We start from the raw sequence: 21087 nt of genomic DNA on the forward strand, positions 1-21087 counted from the left end.
GTCTGTGTCAGAATGTGACACTGTGTGACTGTATGAGTGTGCGTAAGTGGGAGGTATGTGGTGTGGAAATGGCCTTAATGGAGTTGGATGTGGTCCACAATAGACAGGACATCACCTCTGAGAGAGGACTGAAAGAGAGAAGGAGACAGAGTGGAAAAGAGATAGAGAAGCGAAAAGGAAGCAGTAACAACATGGCCGAAGGGGTGACCGAAACATCATTCATAAGCCATGATGAAAATGCTTCTATGTATAGTACATAAGCGGATAAGTCAAACACTGGACTTCCTTTGGATGTCCAGTGTTTTACCTTTAGGTAAAACTAAGCAAATGCCCCAGAAAATATTAGTATTCACATAGTTTTTAAGACATTTGTATGTCTGTGGCAATTTTTTTTCCCTTTATGCAGAAAAAAAACACAATCACCCTCACTGCATTGACTGTGTAGGTTTTGAGTATTAAATGTGGCAGTTAAACTTAAAGTGGCTATTTCAAAATCGATATTTAAAATGGCAACATGGAGCAGACAGGCTGTCAAACAGTATGAGACAGTGATTTGGCAGAGCAGCCATAGATTTGGAAATTCCTTCTTTTCTGAGTGACATTGATGTAATGTGAATGAAAAAGGTGAAGTTTGAGTTGGAGGAAGAGAGATGGAGGAGGGGCAGGGAGAGTGGGTCTTGGAGTGTGTATCACTGTATAGTCAATATATTCAGACATAATAGGTTCTCACTTTATATACAACAGTCCCGTGTGAATGTGAGTGTGTGATTTAAATCCTCCCACAAAGCTTTGAAGATGAGGGAAGTTGGTCTGCCATCTCGGGCTTTGGTTACACACAGACATACATAGGCACATTAACCCCATCCATGCACGCACACACAAAAGAGCCTGTAAGCACAATGCCTTCAAATATAGCCATCCAATCTTTTGACTCTCAATTTGCCCACCTTTTTGATAATATGCACCTATTTGAAAAAGGGTGAAAGGCAAGGGTAGCATGCAATTTAGAGATACTACTATGTAGCCATTTTTAGCCTGCCACCTCTCTCTGTCTCTCTCTCTCCTGTCACTTTCTCTTCTTCACTCTCTCTCTCCATCTTTTGATTATGCGATTCGCCTTGGCAGACGAACAAATAGAGGAGAGAAAAAGGTAGTGTTTGACACTGCCATTTTCAATGACAAAATACAATCTAGCCAGGACCAGTAATTCGACGGGGAGGGATTAGCCTAGTGCGAGGTTGGGCCCCCAGATTAAGAGAAAGCCACAGCGCAGGGATCTTGAATTTCATCATCTCCGGCGCTCAGGCACAATGGCGTATTCTTCCCCTTTCTCCTCCGCCGTCTGATGAGGGGTCAGGAGAACTCACCTCTCCTCTTCTTCTGTTCCTCCTCCTCAGAGTAGCACTCACTACTGCATTCATCTCTCCTGACTTTATATTAGCTTAGATACCTGAGGGGTAGGGGTGGCATGGGGGATCTGAGCTGTCTGTACACTCATGCACAGACAAGCAGCATAAATAAAATATGATCAGACATACAGTATACAAACATTTAACATGTGTGGATTACGCTCCGCATTTCAGACATACACTGACACAGCATACAGCTTCACACATGTAAGGAAATCTTTCCTACTGACACACATACACAGACAAACACATGGGTGACATAAGGGGTTGAACTAATGAATTGAGAAATGAGTATCTAAAAAGGGTTTTCAAACATCTTAGGGTAGACTGCCCTCTTGTGGTCAATTTATTTAGATCCTTAATTTCTGTTCGTCTGTTATTAGTGTGAAATCACAAGTGAAAGATTGTTACAAATCTTTCATAAAGGCACAAAGGATTTTGTTGAGGCCTTCTGCAAATTTCAGATCCAGTTTATTTATAATATGAATAGCAGCTTTTCAGCTTATACATCACATTACACCTGGAAATACGCACTGTGAAGTTGAGAAGGATTCCTTGAGCTGGATGATGTTCCATTGCAAAACTACCTTCATATTTTTCACATCTGTCTCTGTCACTCACTATCCATATTACAAGTAATGTTGATAGTTCACAGCAGAGCACTAATCAATTAGTAAGTACCAAACAAACAAGGAAACAAGCCTCAAGAGTTTTGTGGCTTTTATATAAAAGCTGCTAATGCATGTGTACTTTCTGTGAAGGTTTCCTTAAATTGCTGTGCTAATGCAACATTAAACCCAGGACAACAGCAACACATTACAGATCCGGATGCGACTCAGATGAATTAGTAATCGTGGATGCAACTACATGTTATCTGTGTAAGTGTAACCCTTTCTTTCTCTCTGTCTTTCTGTGTGTGTGTGTGTGTGTGTGTGTGTTTTCATATGTGTGTATTTTCATGTGTGTAAAAAGAAAAGCCACATATGTGCCTAAGTATCTTCTAAATAAAAAAAGACATGACAAGCCTAAAACCATGAAATCACACTTTTAGTCTTTCTCTCATTTTGATTTTGCCATCATTCCATCACTGCCCTCCTCCTACATCGAGTGTATGAAGGTATAAGGTTGCCTTCTCCCTCTCCTCCCTTCTTTTTTTCCTCCCTCCTCTGTGCTCTCCATTCCTGCCGTCAGGAGACTGGTGAGGCTTTGATCTTTCTGTCATTAGTCAGGTATGCAGAGACACAGGCAAACCCAGAAACTTGTCTTTTTCTCTCCCTTTCTAGCTCTCTTTCTGCTCTCTCCCACGCTCTGGCTGGAGAACACCGGCTGACCTGCTTGTCTTCTCAGCTTTCTATCAAAGACAGAAAGGTAGAGCAGTTTCTCCTGTCGTTCCTTTGAGTTTGACATGTACAGAAAGTGACAGTGTCAAAGCACTCCACCACTCTTTTTTTTCCACCAACATTCTTAAAAAAGAGGGTTGAGAGGTCTCAGAGGTCTGTCCTTCTCATTACCAATGATGCTTTCTTACTTAACAGTCAAAACGTTTACACATCGTGTTTGGAAGTTGGCATCAGTTTTGATTGAGTATTTGTTAAAATATTCCTTTTCTTGTCTTAATTGTCCTTTTAGGAAAGTTTAAAGATCAATAGCTATACCTTTGACATAACAGAGAGCTACTGTTCCTTAAGATACGGTAAATATGTTACTAAAAATCATAAGAGAACTATAATGTCATAAACACTCCATGAAAAGCTTCTGTGACAGGAAAAAACAATGTCAGAGCAGGAATCAAATTTTTTAAAAATTGTGACAGCACTTTTGGCAACACGTGTAACGGTGTGCATTTCCCCAAAAGTCAAGGCTGGCACAAGGTGTGACAGCACATGTGACAGTGCAAATTCACGGTGTTAAAATGCCCGAGCAACACACTGACCCCCTACCAGAAAGGCTCATGTCTTCATTTGACCAGCAGCAGAAAGACTCATAAAACAAAAGAAAATTTCATTATCAATTGTATCACTACAATTGCAGAATGATAATGAGATGTGCTGTTAGGTTTCCCTCTAATGTCACAGGGTGTAAATTGATTCTAATACAGATGATATTTACAGAGTTTAAGAGACACTACATAACTGTACTGCAACAAAGAGCATTAGTAATAGATTTCTGAATACCTTTAAATCTTCCTCTAAGGCTAAAATAGGAATGGGGCAATGTGCAAATACAAAGGTCTCATTAAATTCAACATGTCTTTATTATTTAGGTAAACTGTGTAGCAGAGCTGGCTCCAACAAGTCTATATAACACAGAAAATCACTTTTGAGCAGCAAGGTTCCAGTTTCCTGGCAGACTGCACAAACATGCTTAAACAGTCTCTTTCTCTTTCCCTCTCTTCCCTCTCGCTCTCATATTGCTCCATCAGTTTCTCTCACTTCGACATTCCCTGTTTTTTTGTTATTCACCATGATACATCTAACACTGCTTCTGTTGCATTAAACAATTGTGTGACCAATGTAACAAAAACCAAGAAAAGGGTGAGATAATTACTGTTGCATTATGGTTATTCTAAACATCTGGTAACAACAAATAACTGAACTAAAAAACAAATACATAAATGCAGCCAATCCTCAGTGGTTACAACTGCAACTTGATATTTTACACCTGAAGCTTGTGGCATATGGCCTGTAAATAACACTCAACAATTGCATGCTGAAATGCAGGTTGTGTGTGTGTGTGTGTGTGTGTGTGTGTCAGACAGTCACTGTGGTATGTCAACATGTTGCTAGTCAACACCTCTGGTTTAACCTGAGGGCTGCATTCACACTAAAGGAAGCATGTAATAGCATAAGTTAGCCACATGGTGGCAGAACCTTCATGTGTATTATAGAGAGGATTTACCTCAAATATTGCTGAGAATGAATCATTTATATATTGGTCTTGTCTTACTTCTGGTAGTTGTAATCTCCAGTCCTTGTAAATGACCTTAATTATGCGATGCATTTTGCTTCTTCTCCCAAAAATGCAGTGCAATAATACATACAATAAGAAATGTGTCAATGCAGTTACAGAGATATAAAGACAGAGGGGATAAAAGAATAAAAGGCATAATTTAGTACTCACATTTTCAATGACAAAAGTCCATTCTTTGTCTTCAAACTCCTCTGCATGGGGGTCCTGCAAGAACAGCATAAAAACGTTATGTACAGTATATCAAAGCAGACTGAGAGCTCAGAACTAAATTACTAAACTACACTCCAGTAATACTTATGGATTATCTTGCAACCCATCTTAAGCAACACTCAATGAGTCGGTCAGCAATTTTGACACAATTCATTTTATTAACTGAGGATTGTAATTTTGGTCATAACTGTGCTAGCAGATTTACGAACACAGAACTTGCAACACTGAAAACACACGACTCGACAGTGACAGCTCATATGCTTGCTGTATTCACCCATTCAGTTTAAACTCAATGGAGAGGAAAAATGCAACACTGACATGAGAAAGCAGAAAAAAACTATTGAAAATTATTGATGTTTGTTTGCCAGGTTGCTTGTGTATTGATATACTGAGCTTGTGTTTCTGAGTTGTATATCTTCCTGTTTCCCTCCCTGTCTGGCTGTGAGCTGATGACGCTGATGAGAAGAGACAGTAATGGAGGCAGCAAGACAGCAGGCAGCCCTGTCTTACTGTATTGGCATGGATGACCTTCACTACCCTCCAGGTGCACACAGCAAATACATACACAATCACAAATCACTGCTGGACAAAGACATGCAAATCTAACCTACCGGTAATCAACCCTCTCTATTCATGCACACAGGCTAACATAAATACACCTACTCACACAGCCAATGCATGCTAAAACCAGTGTGCACACAGATTTACACTCATACAGATTTTACTCTTAATTAATTTTTCAACTAAAAACACTAGATATTCACCAGAGATAGCTTCCTGAATCTGAAGCATTTCTCTGATTCTTATTATCAGACACTGAATACTGAATCAAAATGAGCCACTACAATACATTACTGTGGGTTCTGGTAATATGCGCTAGGCACCTGCTATTGTATTTTGTGTTTTTGCCTTTTACAAATGATTAATCGACAAAATCAACACTGAGTATTAATTGTTGTTGCAGCCCCAGTGTGTAGAACACATGCACACAAGCAAACACATGCACTGGTGGGTTTTCTATCTAACTGTTCTTGTGACACACCCCAGGAAATCAATATTCCTGCAGTCTGGCACAACAGTCAAACACAGCGCCCACATGAGCAGAGAAACACAAACACACACAAACACACACAAACACAAACACACACACACACACACACACACACACACACACACACACAGCAAGTCATACAGCTGCCTCGTCCTTCCAGATTTTAAATGCTCCATTATTTCACAACCACATAACAGCTTCTAAAAGGCAGCAGAGCATGGCATTACCAGCCATCTCAGTTTATTCTCTGTTTATGGTGTTGTCTGCAGTTTTTAGTGCTGCTGGTAAACATAAGCTGCAACTCTCTGACAGCATACTACATTTCTTCTGGAACAATGTTGTCATTAGCATGTTTCAACATTAACAAGGATCTTAATAAAAAAAATACTGAAAACATTTTTACTTGTATACACAAACATTTAGTTCTTCTACAGGTCTGGAAAACTCAGATGTGTTTTAAAAGCCAAGTGCCAAATGTTTCACTAAGGATTGGCTGGTACTAAGTGCCCACTCTGCTTTCTGCACACTGTCTCTGCTAGAATCGATTCTGTCTACACAATGAGCAGTCAGGGTGCTGCCCAGTTAACTCACTTCTTAATTTAAGTATTTTCTTGCTATCTACAAAGTTTAGCTAAGGCTGCCTGCTGGTGTAGATCTCCCTGAGGTGCAGACTGAAATATTGCTGAGCTCAGCTGTTTTTACTGCAGAGCTTCAGGCCAGACGAGGATATGAGAGTATCTTTTAATCACTGTTGGCTTTTGCTTTAACCTTCAGTCGGCACTCTGCAGAAATATCTGAATTGTAAGTTATCAGGTATTAGAGTTTGACAGACTTATTTTTGAAATTAAAGTGCTACTCCAGAAATGTATTACTGCTCTTCCATAATGATGGGGGATTCAAGAGACAGACTTTAAAAAGAATGGTCAAAATTGTTGCAGTGGAGTTTGAGGTATCCTTACTTTTTCTCCCTAAAATGGGCTAAGCTCCAAAGAACAATACACTTCCCATTATGAAACCAACATTTGGCCCTATCTCCTATATTAAACTGCAGACAGCTGATTGTACATAAAGTATGTGAGAAAGTCAAGCATCTAACTAGCTATGCCCCTGCAGAGCGTTTGTTGAAACCAAAAGTAAAAGGCAATTAATATTACATATATATTGGTCAGGTATCCAGATATGCAACTGCAACACAATCCTCTTTTTGCTGTGTTTGTTTGAGAAAGCAACTCTTTGCTAACCTCTTAACTATAACAACCTGATAAGCTGATGGTTTTTCAGGGCAGTGTGTTGGAGCTTGTCTGCTGGTGGTAAGGAATCGCACAATGCATCATTAACCAGCCAAGTAAGTCCTAATTCTCACTCTTCCGGGTGCAGTGGAGAAAAACTGTTCTAACAAAAACAACAACCTTATAGATAGCAGAGGCAGTGTTATTTGATTTGAGGTTTTATCCAACAGTAGTGGGCGACTTGTGGGCTTTGCTTTGTGTCTCATCACAAAAACAGTTTTATTACTTCCTCTGGGACAGGAAGTGGAAGTGGGCCCAGAGTAAAGAGATACCGACATGTACAGTGGAGCTAAACAAGTATAGGCCCTAGAAAACTAAGCCAGTACACATGAATGCTGGACTTTTTCCATGCTTACTTTTAAATAGCAGACATCACATTGTTTCTACAAAGGTCTGCAGTCCATTAATTAGTGCACAAGTTTAAATGAAGCATTGCACAGACCCTCAATAAAATGCCTGACTGGAATTCACTACACTGTCTTTATATAGTTGATAATGTATAAACTGATGTCTGAAAAGTAGAAAGCTACCAACACCTTAACAAGTCGGAGGCAGGTATGGAGGTGTTGTTGCTGCTGCAGGAGCTCTGGTTAAGATATTGAGAGAGGTAACAGGACACTGAGCTCTGAGCTAGCCTGTCAGCACAAAGGCCCAGCATGTTTAAGTAAGCCACAGTGACAGTCTATACATGTATGTCATTTACAGACATAACAGTGTTAGTATACATATATGGCCCTCCCATTCATAAAATACATTTAAAAATGGAAAAAAAAAAAAAAAATCAGCCAGTGAAACTGCCCTCACTTCACCTCATAGTCCAAATTCTATGAGGTGACATAAAGATAATATCTTTTTGTATTTCTCAAAATGGAAACTAGAGTTCTCATTAAACACAGTGATGCTTGTATCTGTGCTAGTTAACAGCTGTAGCTTACCTTAAAAAGAGTGACAGTGATCTCAATGTTTTCTGGTACAGGCCACACCACCACTCCTCTGTAGGGATTTTTGATACCAGGCTGCCAGCCATGGGACTGAAGGACAGAGGGACACAAGAAAACATAAAATATATATATATATATATACACACACACACACACACACGTGTATATATATATATATATATATATATATATATATGTATGCAAGTGAATGTTTTTGTTGTTGTTTTTTACTATATTTCAGAATGCCACTCATGAAGTACAAACCTTGGAGGATTTCCGTCGACTCCTGCGTGTCCAAACCACCACCAGTTTATCTGGTTGCCTGATAGAAAAGACAGAAAAGATAGCTTAATGAAAAGTGATTTATTCATCAATTCACCTGTCTCTGTGACTCTGTATTCAAACACATCAACATCATGTTCAGACTGTCAGTCCAGTCGATCAAGGCTTGTATCTTAATGCCTGAAGTTTTATAACCCTGATAAGCCTACTACTGCATACACATAGACACACAAATACACACATACACATCAACTACACAAACACACCTGCACAGTCACTCCTGGTATGAATAAATCATGAGACACAGCTAAACCCTGCCTTTGTCTCAGTGGACTGCAGCATGGAGATCAGGACACACATGCAGGCAGTAATATCCACACACAAACACAGCAAGAGGCTAGCACGACAGAAAAAAAGAGAAAAAAAGAGAGATTTGAAGAGTTATGACAACCTAACCCAGTCTATGTCACAGTCACACTGCACTGACAACTGATAGAAGACACAGTGTAATCTGACAGTCAAAAAGAAATTTAATTAAATAGTAGTAAATCGGGAGAGAACAGTGCAGGTAAAACCCTGAAGTCCAAAATACAAGTGAAAAGTCTGGGTCTTGAGACAGATAAGCTGCTGTAAGAAACTCATCAAGGCTCAAGGTGGATATCGTTGTCATATATATGCCAAACTGAGTTAAATATAACAGAGGCATAGGTCTCTTGAAATCTGCTTAAATGCCTAAACCACAGTGCATTGTTTTGCATAGTACACAGCCTAAAAGTATATTCAGTGCAACAGTGCAATGCAGTGCAGCAGACACAGACCACTCTGCTGTTAAGTCAGCGTATCCAACAGGATTAAGTAAGTAACTTAAAATAACCTGATTTAAGTAATCAAATGTAACTGTTAAAGACACGCTGATGGCTTATGTCCTTTAAGAGAATTAGCTGATGTTCACACACACAAGAAAAACTTCTATCCATAAAGCACACTCTACACAATCAAAACACAACCATAAAGATAAACCTCAGTGAAACTGCATAATAAATCACAACCATCTCCCTACTTGGCCTTGATGTGAGAAGAACAAAAATACACTCAGGAATGTTAAATGTTTTCCGTTACACATTTTATGCTTCATAGTCAGTATGAGAAATCATCCAAAACACAGCCAAAGTAGTTACCTAACTGGCAAGTTGACAAGCCTGGACCTGCTTGCTTGTCACTACTGGTGCATAAGTATACTTTCAAAAATGTGAGCGAGCGGTGGAGGGTGACAGACCTGTTCTGCTGTGAATGTTTTGTAATGCCTCATACAGATACTGTTAAGTAGATCAGGCATCAGCCATAACATGACTGATCCACATTACACCTAGATTCTTTGTTAGTGTCATCATGTGCCACAGCAATCTGTCACCTCATGTTACCTTGCATTAGCTTTTTTTTTTTTTATAAAATTAACACAGTGAGGTACGCAGATTTGGGAAAAGACAGCCCCTGTGTCAGATCGGTAGTCAGTATCAGCAGATATCCTGATAATAGGAATCAGAATAGGGCCACACCAGAGCCAAACTGTCCCTGACCCTGGCTTACCTTGATAAAGTGCATTCATTAAAATAAATCAAGCTTTTAGTCATAGACAACAGAGTGGCACAGTTAGCAGATGCCACACAACAAGACTGTCAATATGAGAGTTTAAGCCCCAGTATTTGCAAGTACCCATCCTGTGCTATTGAACTCTCCAGTTCCAGCTACCAGACTGAACTCTGACCTTACTACAGAAAAAAAGAAAGGGAGCAAATTGCCCTACAGGGATCAATTAAAATCACTTAATTGTAGTTTGTCAGGCTTTGTTAAAGCCCAGCCCATTAACACACATCAATGGTTCAGGCTAATTCAGATACATTGCTATTGGCTTATAAATTGGAAAATAAGTAACAAGAAATTGCAATACAGAAATGATATCGTAAAGGATATGGTGAAGGTAATTTAGACAGAGTAACCCAACTACATTGATTTTGTCAGCAGAGAGGACTGACATTTTTCAGCTGTATCTTGGAATCTGTTGCAATATCCCTGTAACAGTGTGTTGGAGATATACCTGTTTGTAGTTGGTGTGCATTTACTGCCGCATTACAAGTTTAACACTGGATCTATGAGTCAATGGGAGAACAACAGCAAAGCAGCCACTCTCTGAAAAGAATAACTGACTGTGTGACAGAGAAAAAGAGAGAGAAGACACAACAGGGGAAAAGACAGAACATAGAAGAGAACAGAGAGACAGACAGCCAAGGAAAGAGGAGAAGTGAGAGAGAAAAGAGAGGAGGAGAGCGGGAGAATGACAAGCAACAACTTCAGTCTCGACGAGAGGCCTCACATAGAGAAGCTATTGTCCAACAACGGAGGCCATATCAGAGAGCATGCACACGCACACAAAATATCACCCTCTTTGTACAGTACTCGCTGTGCTATGAGAAAAATTTAAACCATTCATCTGCAGACTAACTGACTTCTGCACACTTTTTGGTGTCTCTTCAGCTTCAGCCTCACTGCTGCATGTTGCTTCTGTGTGTAATAGGAATCAATGAGCCATCAGAGAGGAATGCCATAACAAAGGAAACAAATGAGATGAAGATGGTAACAGAGAGCCTCGAAGAAATACGTTTAAAGTGTGCATTCATCAGCCCTCACTCACACAAAAAGTTATTCTAACAGTAAGAACTTCAGTTTACAATACATTTGAAGTTTGCTTTGAATGAAGGTTAGCTATTCAGTTTATTACAGATATGGCAAAACATATGTTTTTCTTTGTAACAATCCTGGATTCCTGGAAGACTGAGACTCTCACGTTATTTTAATAATTGGATTTTACTGGATGTAGAACAAATAAAGTCTTTTTGTATTTCAGTATTTGCTTCTGCAAGATAGTATTTGTACAAAAGAAAAACTTGTCCTGACTCTCAGGAGCTAATTGAGATTAAATAATGAGCATGTAATTGTGTGAATGTGTTTGCTAAATGCTATTACATCAGTCAACTTACCCTAAGAAACAAACAGTTCTCTATTTACAGCTCTGAAAAGATAAAAGGTAAGATTTACTATGATAAAAATATAAACAATGCAACAAGCAACAGAAAGGTCCCAGAAGAAGAGGGAGAAAAGGGGGATGCAAGATGAACAATCTGTGCTTGGGGGCTGCAGAGGGAGCAGATAAGAGAAAAAGTGGGTCACAAAGCTCAGCAGGGGCTTATATGAGAGCCCTTCAAGACTGACACAAAACACAAATACGCCCTATTACATTTAAGGTGTTTAGCTACAGCTGTAGTTAAAAAAAAAAAACCCTGCAATTAGTGAATGTATACTGATCAACATCATTTAAACCACTGTTTGATGAAGCAAATAACGTTGATCATCTCATCACAGTGCAATTTTCTGCTGGGAAACCCTGGGTCCTGGCATTCATCTGGATGTTACTTGACACATACCACCCACCTAAACATTGTTTAGCAGATCCTTTGGGTGCTGTGGGCTGTGGGGTGGGGCTTCCATGGATCTAGCTTGTTCTGGCGCATCCCACAGATGCTCTATCAGATTGAGATCTGGGGAGTTTGGAGGCCTGGTCAACGCCTTGGGCTCTTTGTTGTGTTCAAGACATTTCTGAGCAGTTTTTGCGGTGTGGTGGGCGCATCGTTCTGCTGGGGGAGGCCATTGTAACTGGGGAGTGCTGTTGCCATAGGGGGTGTGCTTGGTCAACAACACTGTTAAGGCGGGTGGTACATGTCAAGTAACATCCAGAAGAATTCACATAAAGATCAATGAAGCCAGACAGGTGTAGACTATGTCGAATCAGTTGGCTGTCGATGGACTAATGAAAAACAGCTGAACTGTGACCATAGAGCTAACTACCTAGTTTTTATAGAGCTCAGGGGAACAGATGGGTGGCTTCACAGAAATGAAAGCAACCCTATCTTTAACCTATAGAATAATATGTACCACTTTAAAAAACATTCTTTTAAAAGCCTACTCCAAAATGCAAAAATTTGTTTGGCAGTTTAAATCTGCTTATGGTAAAACACTTGAGTTTCAGGATGTTGCAGCCATCTTTCCTGTAGGTAGGGAGAAGGAACAATTTCACCTTTAACATGATGGCCCCCAGGCCAGCACTGCACACACACACCAACTAAACACGCCGAGTGTGACAAACCCAAACACACAGCAGGGTGGGACCAAGTTTAGTTCAATGGCACAGCGATAAAACATGCCAAATGATAAACACAGTAATAAAGCATCATGTATTTATGAAAAACACAATAACAACTTTGTAACTTCCAAATTCCAAGAGGGAAAGCCGCTCACTAAAAATTGGTTTCCACTATGACATGTTAAAAACACTCAAATAATTGCAATGTACACAGACCGTCAAATGAATTTGGGTATAGGTGATTAGAAAAAAGATAAGAGAATAAAAACCTGTATTTCTCCAGCATGCAACTTGAAAATATGCAAGAGAAGGGAAAATAACTGTCACTGGTTTATTATAAAGTAGACTGTGGTATGTGTCAAGTATCAGTGATTAATATTAACATTATTATTAGAAATTAGGAGGATGTTCAAGGCAAGATGGAAGGGACAAGGGATGAGAAATGTGTGTGTATCGGAGTGTTTTTTTTTTTTTTACATTTCTCAGAAGAGGAGGAGTGTTGACGACTTTGGGTCTACCTGTCAATCACAGACATTAGGAGAGGAAAGTGTAGGTTTGTTTGTGCTGTAATACAGCAGCAGCTGTGAAGCATACTGAAAACAGACACTCTGCTGCAATGCACATAAGCATACACTGATATGTAATCTCTCAGACTAAAACTGCACTCTAATGCATGAAAAGTTATTCTCTTCAAGTAAATAATGCGACTGAGGAGTGCACTGAGATATAGGCTGAGGAAGGTAGACTGCTGGGCTATAAGAGATGATATAAATAGTCAATTCAGTGTACTGTGATTTATATAATCTTGCAGTACTGCATTCCTACTATACATATTCTATCCTATACCATGGACATCTGTCCTAATACTGTCCTTATGCAATGGGGATGTTATCCATACATATTAGTATGGATAACATGGACAAAAATACATGCTTTGCTTCTTTCAACCATTAATTTACATAACACAGTAGTGACTAAGCTTAAATCCAAGTTATGAAAGCTTTTACATTTTAAAACAATGCTAAAACAATGAACACCATATGTATTCTGTATTACAAATAGTAAATTCTTTGTTTCCAAAACCAGTCATAGCTATTTGCTTGGATTAAACAACAGGACTCAGCCCTTCCACACACTACACACTCAGCTGTCCTGTTGGGGAATGAGGTTCCCCAGAAAGGATTGTTAAGAGATATTTTTCTGTACCTTGCATCAACAGAGGATTTAAGATTGATGGTGTCAGGTAAGTCGCAGCCTTGTCTTAACAAAATGCAGTCATTGTGCTCTGTATTTTTTCCCAGTCAAAATTCCTTACTAGACTCTTGTGATATACAGTAGGGCTGTTTAAAGGATGGCATATCACTTTCACAAGTGATATGCAGCCTAGGAGGCTGTGTTGCTAAGACTGTTGGGACTGCTTAGAACCAAACATGCAGGCAAAATGAATGAAATTACACAGTAACAATTAAAATACCTTTAAAGTACTGTTTACTGACAGGCCTGTCATGAAAAGCTTAGCTAAAAAAGAATATTTTTTATACCTGACCTACTTGGCAATTTCTGATTCAGCAAGGACAGCAACAAGAAGACGATTGAGAGTGGAAAGAGAAGAATGAAAGGGAGAAGAGGAAGAAAAAGAGAGAGAGAAGACTGCTCTCACTTACTTTGCCATCAGTCAGACTGTGGCCTTTGCTATCAAGACAGATGTGGCAGTACAAACACAATCTGTGTGGCTGTCACACTCCAGACTGCCTGATAAACTAAACACACATACTGGGCATGACATGACAAGGCAAAATGATATTTTAAATTTACATTAAGTGCAGTGTTCACAGTGTGTGATCAGCAAAGTAAGAGGTATAAAAAAGACCATCCTAATCTACCACCCATCTGATTTCATTTTCTGCATCAGAAATTCTTTGATGTAATTGCTGAATTTTCTTTCATCATTGTGAGCGTTCATTTTATCATCTATCCGCCAGGCAAAACTCTACCAATAACACTGCATCTGTCTTAAAATTTGTCAGCTTCCGGTTTTATTTTTTTTTACTATTTAAGATGAGACTTTTTGAGCTTCCAGTGTTCTTTTCTATCTCACTAGCAAACTGCATATCTATTGTTTTGTCTGTGTTTTATCACTTTTAATATTGTTCTGTATTTAATGTTAACATGGTGTACTTGTCAAAACAAGGTGTGTATGAGCAGAAATGGATTGTAGTGTCAGATAGGTTTGATACTTTCTGTCTGCCATGAAAATGTATCGCCTTTAGAATCCTACTACAAACAAAATAATTTAAGACACCAGGATTTGTGTGTATGCTGATACTGATGTGACCATTACATCAAAAGTGTGTGTGTGTTTGTCACTGAGTTTGTCTGATCTACACTGACAGTCCCCTGACCTCCATTTATAGAGCCGTCAGTCAGAGTGTGTGGCAATCAAGAGCTGGGTCAATGATACAGAGTTAACTTTGAAAAGCACTAAAGCCAGACTCAAATGTAGTGAAAGCTAAAGTATCTCAGTAATCTGCTTGACTGACTGTGTGTGCATGTGTCATATATATATGTAAATAAAGGATTGAAACTTGTAACTGCAGCCGTGTGGGTATAGTACATTATTCTACTTTCATACATACAGTGAATATTCTTTTACCATGCTTTAAAAATTAGAATTTTTTGTAAGTTGCATTCCATTTCCCTGGATAAAAAAATTTGAAGACTGACGTTTTTTGAGATTTAGTCACAGTTTTCTCAAACTTCTGAGTGACCTTGTGACTTGCATTGTTTTTCTGGATTTGGACATTTACTGTAAGTTTTCGCTGATTTAGCACATTTCCCTAGTCCTATTGCCTAGCTGGACTCTGCTGTGTTATACCACTCTTTTGATGAAGACTATCATTAACATCAATGCGGTATCTGATCTGACAAGTGATCTCCAACTACAATAGTGGTGTGTGATTTAGGACTGCACAGTATTTTTCGATTGGCAGACGTCATTATGCCCTGTGAGGGTCTAAAGACATCAAGTGTGAAGACCCTTTTTAAAGCAGCTGCATTTGTCATTCAGTAAGCAGCCTGGCTTGTTTCAAGTCAGCTGCATGTTATTTTTGAGAAACAGAAATAGAAGGATAGTTGCATGTAGAGCAGAGATTGACTAGCTGGAGGTCAAGTGTGCCCAATTATGAATCTGCCATGGATGGGGAGAGAGATTAGGTGAGAGGCCGTTACAAGCAATAAAAGCAGGTAGGTTGGATGGATCACAGTGAAGATCAGAGGCTCCACATGCCCCAAGCAATGGAGGTCAGCAAAGAGTTATTTAAATCTAACCCCCTGAGAAAGCAGAGGAGAGAACTGTCAAAAAAGGAGGACTCCAAGTGGTGATGACTGACAGCCAGGAGAAGAACATGAAATGTTTCTTTGCTGACAGGACTGGCCTGATGGTTGAAGGGTAAAACTCTGCACAGAAACGGCAACTGACAAACTACATCTGTGACTACATTAATGTAAAAACACTAATTAGAAGGAACAGAGGAAAGGAGCATTACAGAAAGCAAGGAGATACAGGACAGAAAAGTGAGTGCAAAAAGTAGTCAACATACAGCTTAGTTCCACTCAAAAACGTAGTACAGTGAATGCCTCAGGGAGACACCATAGCAGGAATCACTTAGATCATGTGTTTGGGGGCATCTCCAAAATAAAGAAGGGAATGATAGGAAGCTGTCTTTCAGTAGGGTAAATGAAGTAATAAAAATCTACCCTTGCTTAACAACTACACTCCCTTTACCAGCTTGCTAACAGCCCTAGGCAGAGACTAGTAGGAGCCACGACCATCATGTGCCTGAGATCACCAACAGCAAAGAAAAAAGGAGTCCTGGTGAGGGAAAACATCCCTTTCTTCAGGCACTTATACATGAGAAGTCAGGCGACTGCAGCTTCAGCAGTGATGTTAATAACCAATCAAAGCTATTTTGCCTGACAAACAAACAGAATGGAAAAAATATTTGTGACAGAAGACGAGCTTTGAAGTTTTGAGTACCCATCATGCTCGCTGGCAAATCAAAGTGCTTTCTGCATTATGTCTTTGTTTCTTTTCCTGTTTTTGTTTCTTTAATTTTATCATTGGGCATGCATCTAATCTAAAGTTTGCTGCTTGTGGCTGACAGCACCTACAGTAAGTGTGATGCGACTGTTAGCCCACAGAAGTACCTGGGGTAAAGAATCTAAGGTAAAGATTGATCTGCAAAGGTTCCTCTTTTACCAGAGGGGGTATGGTGATAAATCACCACCAAAAAGGTGATCAACTAGGAGCTGCTAACTTTCCAAAGGTCTAAAGGACAGGAACAATAAGCACAAGGTACTTACTGCTGTGCATAAACCCCAGTTTTGCTTCATAGAATAGAAGACTCCACCAGATAACTTTTTGCATTTCCAGAGAGAGAAATACATTTTCATCCATGGGCTCCAGCAAGTTGAGCATCTTCAATTCCACCTGCACCAACTACATCTTTTAAAGTACCACCATTACACTTAGTGCTTATGGCTTGTGGTGTTTTGCTTTGCCTTCCTGACATACATACAGCATGCATTTATCAGCCTGCAGAGTGGTGCTGCAGCATCTGCAGGCTGATAAATGATGAACAGTCTCCAGGGCCATGTATGTCTCTGTGCCTGACAGCAGCAACACTGACACACCAGCAGAGTTTTCATCACATTTAACAGCCCATTGACTGCTTCACAACCCTGTTTCATTTCTCTTGGTATGAGTGTGGGAGGGGGTGTCTAAATGGCTGTTTGTGTCCATAATTGCAGCACAGAACATCACACTTGGATGGATTCAACTGCAAAGCAGTTAAAGTGACATTATCGGAAAGAGCAACGAGAGAAAGAAATGAGGGTGGGTAGAGAGAAAAGTGACCAACTTATCTGAAGATGAAAAACAAAGGGAGTGAGGGAGAAGGACAGGAGATAAGAGGGGTACAGAGAAAGACATAGCAATAGATGGGAAGAGGAGCATTAATGATAGTGTGAGAGCTGCCCCCGATGACAGCAGTGGGCTTGGTGCAAGAAAACAATTACAGAATCACATGAGGGGGAGATGAAGAGCTGCAAGCTGTACTGGGAGGACAAAACAATCAGCAGTTAAATCAACAGCAAAAGCTATAATTAAGAAAGTGATAAGTAAGCACACAAATTAGAAAACTCCAGTATCAACTATGAAAACACATGTTTGCCCTGCTTTTGGCATCTAACAGTATCAGTTCAGTTAAAATTTCACACATAAACTGGCATATGAAAGCATATCAGTGGCTGAAGCTTTAAAATCAGACTACATAAAAAAACACCCTGAGAAACCAAAGATGATTTACACAAAGTAATCATTAACCCCTGTGAAACAGCGTTATTTTCTCCAAAACCTCATAGGCATTGCAATAATAAACTCAATTCTGTGGTTTCATCCAGAATTTCTGCACAACAGATATGACTGCTCCGTACGATCACCTGGCAGTGAAACCATCTCCTGGTGCCAAACTTATTCTCAGGAATGTGTCATGGCCTTCGAATTTGAATAGAATAGAGAGCCACGTCAGACAAGTTGGCAGAAAGATGCTTCTCTGGCAGAGACATGATGGACGCTTGCTGTAATGCACACATGCTCAACAGAAGACAACATGTCACGGCCTGACACACACTGGTCACTTTCACTGCAACAGTGACAGCAAGACATTTGTATTTTCAAGACGGAGCTCCAGCTAGCAAAGCCAATTCTAGTGCAAAATTCTCACTGATTCTCTGTCACAAAGCAAGGCAAACAAATAAGTAAAACAAAGTGTTGCAGTGGCACTGTGACAACTCATAGGTTTAATGCTGAAAAATAAATAAATTCTTACACTGTAGGCAACCAAAGCAGGACAACTGTACCCCTTAGGAGTAGTATAAACCTGCTTGAGTTTCTACGTTTGTCTGAAGAGAGTGTGCATGTGTTCAGAGTTTCTAAATCCCTGTGAAATGATGTTGTGTGTGTGTGCATATGTCAGTGTGCCTTCAGAATTTCAGCACAGTGCCTGATTGATAAGAAAACCTCTTCCTTCACTAACTCTTGAACCCTCCCTGTCTTTCCATGTGGCAGTGAGGGAAGCAGTCTTGATTAGTCACGCTTGCTTGTAGCCAGATAGAATTACCATGTAATCAATAGCTTCTCTGTGTCATTTCCAGTGTATAACTCTCATATCCTTGCCACGCGTGTCAACACGTCTGTCAGCAGCAACAACACTCTTGACTCCTGATTTTGTTTTTCAAATTATTATTTTACATGACAAGCCGACTAAAAAGGAGGTTACATTCATGCATAAGTTCATATTGAGTTGTTCTTTGCTGTTGGGTTTGAATCCTCTTGATAGTAGCTGGTAGCTGAGGGACAGAATAGTGCGCCTCACTGACTTCACTCCTCCAGGTATTGCTACATTTCTAGAGGTTTAAACCAGCAACTCTGGTCACAAGCTTATATTTATAGATGTGATGATACAACCTTGTCTAAAACATAGTGAATGCGATATAACAAAGCAATGCACAATAAATAGCTAACATAGTCACATACACCTGCCTTCAAAAACAATTACAGAAAAACAGAAACCTGCAGAGAACAGAAAGGGTTTAACACAGGATACTATCCTGTCTGATGACAACTTGTTGCATGTATGATCTCAAAAACATTCTGCAATGGTCTCAGTTTGAGTTACAAGTGAGCCTTGCTGCCTGACTAATGAACTTTGCTCCTCACTTGGCCAACATATCAAGTTAATTTCAGGCCAGGTTTGAGTTTGGATACTTTAATTTGCCACAAGACTATACAACACATCCATTACAATTAACAATCTCACCAAGAATCATGGAGGTTCTAAAGATACAACCTGCTGTGTGTGGTGCATTCAAGAGCAAGTGAAAACCTGTTATCAGAAACAAATTGCAAACAGCTAACTGCTGCACAAAAGTGCCTCAACAACATTTATGTCTGGAAAACATATCATATATATATTGATGATGAGACAGTCTTAATCTATATGAAACTGACTTATGAACTGATACCATCCATATTATGACCTTTAAGTGCTTTATACTTTGTTATAACTTGTCCTTTCCATCATTTGTTGTAGTCTGATACTGAACTACTCAGCTGTCCTCTAATAGATTGTTTATCAGGTGTTTGTTTAGGTAATGATAGCTCCATCAGTGACAATTATGGAGTCAGTCAACCAGTCAGGTGCACAGCCAGCCAGGTGGCATAAGTAGATCAGTCATCTAGTGAAGAGGTCAACAAGCAAACAGAACAACTGCAACTATCAGAAAGACATGTGTGGCAAGCATAAGCATCAAAATCAAAGTGTAAACACTAGAAAGCCACCAGACTATACATGTAGTTAATACTAAATACACAGTACAATCATTAAAGCAAGTAATAGGGTAATGAAACATGCAAGAAAGTCAATATTACAAACATTTAAATTACAATTAGCCTGTGTCAGTCTATCAATTTATATGGAGGTCAAACTCTGAGTTTACAAATGGCCACTTATCATGTGCCAAAAAGGTTAAATTTCCAACCTTGACCTGAATTATCAAAATTACCCGCTACAGATGACGGACAAGAGAAAATAAAGTTCATTTTTCATCAGAGATGTTAATATCGAGTTTCAAAGGGGCAGTGCTGCAACGCTGTGAATGGTGCTTCATTTCACTGGCAAACACAAACACTGAACTCATTAATGTTTTAATGGTTAGTCTGAACTGATTCTGGAGTCTGAAATGGGCATGTGGGTGGAATGCTAACTCCCTCTGCTTCACAGAGGAGTTGACTAAAGCAACTAGGCCACAGATAAAGACCAAAAAATTATTTTACAAACACAGATGATGACAGGAAACTCCCCCAGTCTAGCTTCTTGTCACAAGAATTAAAATAATAACAATGAGCCAATTGCTCAAAGAAAAAGGTTGTTAGCTTGCCGAAGAAAATGTGCAGGGGAAAAATAAGGCAAGACCTCTCTAAAGTGGTGAATCAGTGATTTGATAGTAGTTATAAAACTCTTACAGACAGCCCGTCACCAACTCAACATGCTCATAGAGCTGAACAGCCCCTGAGGAAGGCTGATAAGTGCAGATGCTACCAGTCTATCACAAAAACAAGTTAGCAACAGGCACTTCACGACAGACCAACAGTGCAAAGGCCTTTTTGCACTGTGACATCCATCTTTATGCATCATGTAATCTGGCAGATCTATGTTCTGTTTTGTAATAGTGCTTGGCATTGGCAACTCCGCTTAACTAAGATGTAAAAATGTAATTGAAACAGGTCCCATCTACAGTGACGTTCCCTCCAGAGAAAGACAGAAAGAGGCCACATCACCTGAGGCCATCAAAGGAGATTCAAGCACTAAAACATTCATTCTGACCGGATGAAAATGCTCATGCAACCTCACAGCACATTCCACATAAGAGGAGTCAAGCAACTGATTACACCTAATGCATGGGAATCACACATGAAGAACCACACACACAGCTGAACAGACCCTTGAACTTCTCACCTACTGACTGTTTGAAGTGTTCTCCTAAATCATCTAGACTTTAGAGATTATACAACTGAGCCTTTCGAGTGTCAGCCAAGTGTGTAAAACGCTTTTACATTTCACAAAATGTACATTCAAAGAGCCCACACCTTTATGTGCAAGTATTGGAACATGTACACAAG

The 21087-nt window shown here is 39.6% G+C and overlaps 1 protein-coding gene across 5 annotated transcripts in view; it reads right to left on the reverse strand.

The window, feature by feature from the left end:
- Positions 1-21087, reverse strand: part of ehbp1 (EH domain binding protein 1) — a 133327-nt gene that overhangs the window by 108725 nt on the left and 3515 nt on the right. For all 5 annotated transcript variants that reach the window (XM_051076468.1, XM_018661288.2, XM_018661310.2 and 2 more), the window contains exons 3-5: positions 8135-8192; positions 7865-7960; positions 4530-4583 (exon numbers count right to left, since the gene is read on the reverse strand). In XM_051076468.1, coding sequence (XP_050932425.1) covers positions 4530-4583; positions 7865-7960; positions 8135-8192 — 208 coding nt within the window. The remainder of the gene's footprint in view (positions 1-4529; positions 4584-7864; positions 7961-8134; positions 8193-21087) is intronic.

This window comes from Lates calcarifer, linkage group LG16_LG22 (genome assembly GCF_001640805.2).
Source record: "Lates calcarifer isolate ASB-BC8 linkage group LG16_LG22, TLL_Latcal_v3, whole genome shotgun sequence".
NCBI lineage: Eukaryota > Metazoa > Chordata > Actinopteri > Centropomidae > Lates > Lates calcarifer.